Below are 6,788 nucleotides of genomic sequence, written 5' to 3'. Positions count from 1 at the left end.
ATATTATTAACTAATTAATAATTATTTAATTTAAATAATTATTTTATTATTGAACATGTGATAAGATTCTATCAAGGGTTGAAACGAAATTTTTTATTTCTTTTCCTTACCTTTGTCGTGGACGATGATATCGGAGTTCTTAAAAATTTCTTGAGGGGTGATCACGTTCAGATTTAAGGGACGGTCCACATCGATTCCATCAATGTCCATCATACGTTGCATTCTCTCCACAACGAACATATGGTCCAATCGCAATTCAGGTTCTATCTGAATTTCATCATCATTAGTTGCATCATCACATCATTGTTATTAAATATTAACTGAAATTAAGGTAAATGTCACAATTTCTGTTCGGGTCTCAATTTATACTGATTGGCTTCTTTTTCTATTTTGGTGTCTGCCAACGACCACGCGTTCTTTTAGGCTGGCGTTTCTCTATCTTAATTTTATACTTCATTTCACGTTCTTCATTGAAGCCTAGTTTTAATCTCTAACTCTTTAGTCTATTTACTACCCTCATCCGCTGTCTTCGAACGTGATCTTATGCACGTTTCTTTTCCTTTCTTTCCATCGACGCGCTTTATCTTTTCTACGACTGTCTTTTTTCTCTTCCTCCCTGTTAATGTTGTCCTAAGCATTTCCTATCCCTGTCTATCCTATATTTCCAATCCCAGTTGTGTACAGGAAACAGAGACTTAAGCAAATGCTTAAGGCGATCTTAAAGTTAAGTAACGATTCTGAATACCGGCCAAAGAGTGGAGACACTTCGTATCGTACTGTACATTGCCGAAAATTCGTATGAAATACTCATCAAACATATCATCAGACGGAGTCACTTATTTTCTGCATAATGCACGCACGATCCCACAATGTTAAATTGACGTGTGAAACTATAGGAAGATACGCATAGAGATAAATTTCGGTAAAGATATAAGTTAGTGAATAGAAATTGTGACATTCACTCAATTGACTTTTAATGATGTCCAACTCAACGGAATTATTGCCTGACAGTGATAACAATCATGATAGAAATACGTAAGGTATGTCTTCCCGGTGGTATCATTTTTGTCACTGCGTACTCCGTACGATGGCCATATCGAGAAATGATCACTCATTGATTTCGAAAATAAAAACTGATTAAAACGACAAAAATACCAAGCTCCGCTGTTAAAAGTCGTTAATACTGGAATGGTAATACTGAAAAATTAGTGCGATGCTTGTAGCCGAGAAAACGTAAATTTAAAAAAGCTGATAATTCTTAGGAGTGTTATAAAATTTTTAAACAAATTTACAAATTGTAATTCCGATTTTTTAAGTTAAAAACTAATTTTAACTTGCAATGTTCTATAATTATCTTCCTTTTAACGCAAAATACAATTAATGAGTAAGAAAATATGGCGATTACATGCAAGGACTTGTAACTGGTAGTTCCACTTAGCTGCATAGCAACACGTCTTACGTATTTCCACCAGGATAGCAATATCTTGGTAAACAAATGACACTGTTCCAACATTTACATATTCCATATTAAAAGATACAGAGACTAAAAATCTTCAAATATATCACAAAAACTAAAAATCTGTTTTAATACATTCTTCACCGACGACAATTAAACTTCTGTCATGGTCAAAGACATGTAACAAACTGAGCGTTTACCTGGGAATCTGGATGTAATCTGGGAAAGGGAGAAAGAGTAATGGATAGCGTGGTTTTTTCTTTCTATGAGTAAAGAGTGGGGTAATGCGAGAGAGACGGAATTGAGCATGTCATCTCTTTCACATGCGCGGCCAACTGAATAACATTGGTCGCTTGGTCTATCCTTATGTCTATGGTCATGGTGTCAAAACTTTGTTGATCGGTTACGAGTTAACTCGCCAACGCTCCGCCTTCGTTTCGCGCAAACTCCGTTCGGTCAGAGAATGGACTCTTCCTCTATATTCCCCTCTTCCTCTGTATTATTAAATACAATTCTATATATTGAATATATAATTCTAAATAACGAATCTATATATGCTATCTATTAATGCATTCACTCTATGCCATAGATTGCAATTGTTAATATGATATGCAATTGTTATTTAGCACACGAAATACTTCTTTAGCTAATATTTAGCTAATAAAATCCGTCAAGGTGTATCCATTTTTTTATGAAAAAGAAACTTCAACTATGACGAAATGTAACGACGAAGAATTCCTCAATGAATTATAAGCGCGAGAGAGGTTAAGAGTGAGGAAGCGCGCAGTTAAAAAGGTACAAGAAACCAGATGCTCAGGACTTCGGGATTCGAACGCCTTCGTTTGGGCCCACGGCCGTGTTGCTTTTTACGATATTTTTACATTACTTATCCTGGTTCTAATTTTAGAAAAGTACAAATTCCGATGAATTTTCGTGGAAAAAAGAAGCAACAAAATGTATACTACTCATTGTTTGTTTTCAATCAGCATTGTTTCTCACGTTGTGTGCCGCGATGCATAGATACGTCGTGAGAATACTTCAAGTATATCACGAAAATATCAAATATTTTCTACTTCGGTTTCTTTATTTTATTTTAATGTATTCTATTTAATATATAGTGCTGATTTTCAATGGAGATGAGCCCGCTCGTCTTCGACATACGATCGTCGCGACATCCCCTTCACATCTCAAGTATCCCATATTTTTCACACTACCTCGGAGATGATTACGAGGGATCGGTAGCCGAAACTGTCTGCTCAGACCCCAGAAGCATTATCAAAGATGGAACACGATAGGGGAGCATATTTCTTTTCTTCGTTCATTTTTTATTTTTCTTCTCTTCGTCACTGTGCGCGCTAGCATTCCCGTGCGCAGATCGACGGTGTGGCAAGTCCATCAGTGTGCGCAAGATCGTAAAAACGACCTTTTGAAGTGGATTTGCGCGGATGCGCGGCAACGCCGTTGTACAAGTGAGTTGTTACTGTCAGAAGTGTGATACACCTTGCGCGTGAAACCCATTTGTGCAATATTATACATATATGAATAGACGTTGTAATATATTGTAAGTTGTGTGAATTGTTAACGTGACTTGGTGACGTGAAATATGAAGCAGGAGACTGCCTCTACGTCTCGTAGACACTCGCGGGATAGTTCATGGCACCGAATGCAGAAGGGCGAACGATTTCGCGAGGAGAATCGGCTAGGGTCGCGTGGTTGTTCGCGAGACGATTCACAAAATCAAAGGAACAATCGTGGACGTGATCAATCGCATGAACGGCGACGCGATTATTCAAGAGATTGTGCTACGATTCGCGAACAAGGAACGTCACGAGGCCGATGGTCGGATAGCCGGTCGCTATCACGAGAGACGACGGAATCTTCATTAGATAGTTCTTCAGACGAAGATCTGCAAGCGACTGCTAAACGATGGAGGCGCGACCTGAGACTTATGCAGTTGAGGCCGATTGGAGACGAGTTCGCGGTTCCGCAATTCGACCCCGCGAATGTCGAACAATTGGTGCGACAAGTGGACCGACTCGCACGTCGTTACGTGTGGAGTGACGAACATACTGTAATAGTGGTCATGAAGAACTTGAAGGGGTACGCGTATAGGATTTTCGCCGAAGAACTAATGGAGGACCCGACGTGGAAATCCTTGAAATCGGCACTTGTTCGACAATTAAAACAGTCACTACCCTTCGCGCAGTTGTTGAAGGAAGCGGCGAACTATTCGGCCAGTCCCGGTCAAAACTTGGGCGATTATTGTTCTCAGAAACTTTCAAAGTTACGGGTGTTAAAATTAAACATCCCCGATGCTTTTTGGAGGATGCAATCATTGGTGGAATCGGGGACGAAAATGTCGTGCGGACGATTCGTTCAAATCGGTTCGAAAATGTAAATGAATTGTATACCATTATGAGTGACATGGGAACGATGCCAGTCGCAGGGACTATCAATGAAAAGATCGCACCGCGCCAGGTAGCGACTACGCGAGGGGTAGATCACGTCCGGCAATCCCCAGAGACTTCTACGACGTCGACGTGGGCCACTGAATCGGAGCAGAAGGAGATGGATCAACGATCTTCGGTGATCTATTTCAATTGCGGCGAAGCCGGGCGCCACGCAGCTAAGAGCACCAGGACCGCTGCTACTTGCGGAAGCTTCGATACACATCTGAGCAAGTTCTCCCTCCAAGCCAATCGGATCAATAACAGAAGGGTGAGTGCAGCTAATACGTATGTGCACGGTGCTCGAGTAAGATCGCCAGCGGCCGCGTTTACGCTTCACTGCAACCCGAGTTAGTTTGACGGTGTTTATTGAAGAAAAAAAGCTTTTCACAAATTAACCTTGTCGCTACGGGCGGGTTCTCCGCTACGTTACTCCCGCTGAACAGCTGCAGTTGCCCGTAGTACGTCAGCGGCATTTTATGCAGAGCGACTATAGTCGCCCATAGTAGCGAAAGGGTTAAAAACGTTAATACAGAGGTGTTCAGCATAGGCTCTGGCCGGCAAATCTTTCAGCCAATTATTGTCTTCTTATTGTTGAGGAATCGATTTCCCTGCCGTTTACATGCAAATTTTTATCGCTTCTCTAAGCTTAAAAAACCTGTCATGAGTGCCTGGCTTATTTTATTTGAACCACGAGGGTCGGCCCCCCCCCCCCGCTATTGAATGCCCGCGAGCAAACTCGCGGGCAAAAGAGGACTGCCCTTGCCAGAACTGCTCATGACAGGTTTTTCAAATGTTTTCTGAATCTGAACTCGGACGTGTATATGTCAAGTGATTGACAATGTTATAAATACAAGTGATTCGATAGAATACTGAACTTCTATCCTCACCATAGTTTTTACTACAAGATAATACAAATAGAGAGAGAGAATATAAAAAGAAGGATAGAAATCCCCCATAGCTTCTCGCTTCTTGGAGCATCGTCGCTACTCTTCTATCTTACGACTTTTGACAGCCGCGCACACTCCAGATATTTTATATAGTCCAATGGTTACAATACTTTCGATCAAACGATTGTCACTATTAGATAGACACATGAACACTATTCACGTGACATTCTGCGACACGTAAAACGGGATGGTTCCTTTACGACTGCTCTAAGATGATTCCATTTGCACGGCGGTCAGAAACAAAATACTATCGATGCCTAAACGCAGTGTCGGATCACAAAAAGAAATAATGTATGATTTCAATAATTTACATTTTACATATTTAGTTTTCCTAACACAATTTTTTACATTCTATTAATTTCCTTGTTCATTTCTCAAACATGCGTTTTAAAATAATAATGTAAAATAAATATCAAATGGTCGCGACATATTACGCATTAATAGTGTAGACGTATTTCACATTACACTCCTGCGGGAACCATGCGTTCTTTTGTTAACTTCCCAACAATCAGTTCGTAGCCGTTATCCTGTGGCAAGTGCGTCGCGTAAAGGATTAAAAGACTTCGAAATTATTGTGCGCTTACAATTAGTGTTTCGTGTCTTGTGCGTGTGTGTGTGTGTTTGTGTGATTTTTTTCAGGGGAAAGCAAGAGAGAAGACAGAAAAGAGAAGACAGAAGAGAGAAGAGAAAAGAGAGAAGCAACAGAGAAGAGGAAGGATGCCGAACGAATTTTCAACGATTGAACTCGCGAACATACACCTTATTTACGGAGAAGCGCGCTGCAGCACGATTAGAGCACGCGAAATTTATGCTGAAAGATTTCCTCATCGGAGTCTGCCGGATAGGAAAACTTTCCTTCGCGTGCATCAAAGAGCGCGCAGTACCGGCATGCTGGTGCGATCTCGATCAGGAGGTCGTTCCCAACAGAATTCGGATTTAGAAGAACGAATTCTGAGCCACATCGAAGAGGATCCGACGATGAGCACGCGACAAATTGCGACTATGGAAGGCGTGAGCCATACAACCGTATGGAGGACGTTGAAGGATCAACAGATGCACCCGTACCATTACCAGCGGGTGCAACAATTAGAAGAGGGTGACCCAGAGCGCCGAAGAAATTTCTGTAGCTGGATGCTGCAGAAATTGCGCGAGAATGAAAATTTTATATCGCAAATCCTCTTCACCGACGAAGCAGGATTTGACAGGAGTGGCGTGTTCAATCTGCACAATGAACACGTCTGGGCAATTGAAAATCCACACGCAGTAGTGGAGAGGCATTCTCAACGACAATTTTCCTGCAACGTATGGGCAGGAATTGTCAATGAGACTCTTATTGGCCCTGTTATTCTACCGAATCGTCTAACAGGTCAATATTATTTGGATTTTCTGCAAAATGAGTTACCGGAACTCTTAGCAGACGTACCACTGTCGACGCGACGAGACATGTGGTACATGCATGACGGAGCACCGCCACATTCAACGACTGCTGTAACTAATCACCTGAATTCCACTTTTGGGGAGAAGTGGATTGGAAGAAGAGGACCTGTACCTTGGCCTGCGCGATCTCCAGATTTGAACCCCTTAGATTTTTTCTTCTGGGGTCATTTTAAGACGCTGGTGTATTCCACACCAGTAAATACGCTCGAAGACCTGGTGCTGCGCATACAATTTACAGCCGGTATCATAAAAAATGTGACAGGTGACTTTAAAAAAGTGAACGACAATTTTCGGAAGAGGATTCAATTGTGTTTAGAGCAGGACGGTGGACACTTTGAACACCTGCTCTAAGTGATCTGACTGTGGACACTGCGGACGGGACAATCGCGGTGCATCTTGCACATAGACACTCGCGGCCGGGACAATCGCGGTGCATGTGTTTGTGCGTAGAGGTGTATGTTATTTCTGGACACTGCGGACGGGACAATCGCGGTGCAT

General features: G+C 41.9%; 1 protein-coding gene across 1 annotated transcript; it reads left to right on the top strand.

Moving 5' to 3' along the window:
• Nucleotides 1-5,741: 5,741 nt before the first annotated feature.
• Nucleotides 5,742-6,641, top strand: LOC108628138 (histone-lysine N-methyltransferase SETMAR-like). Its single transcript, XM_018029872.1, has one exon. It carries the CDS (start codon nucleotides 5,742-5,744, stop codon nucleotides 6,639-6,641), a length of 900 nt encoding a protein of 299 aa, XP_017885361.1.
• Nucleotides 6,642-6,788: the final 147 nt, after the last annotated feature.

Source organism: Ceratina calcarata, unplaced genomic scaffold (assembly GCF_001652005.2).
Source record: "Ceratina calcarata isolate Rehan_Ccalc_2016 unplaced genomic scaffold, ASM165200v1 scaffold501.2, whole genome shotgun sequence".
NCBI lineage: Eukaryota > Metazoa > Arthropoda > Insecta > Hymenoptera > Apidae > Ceratina > Ceratina calcarata.
The sequence above is the reverse complement of the archived record's forward strand: the minus strand, read 5'-3'. Positions and strand labels throughout refer to the sequence as shown.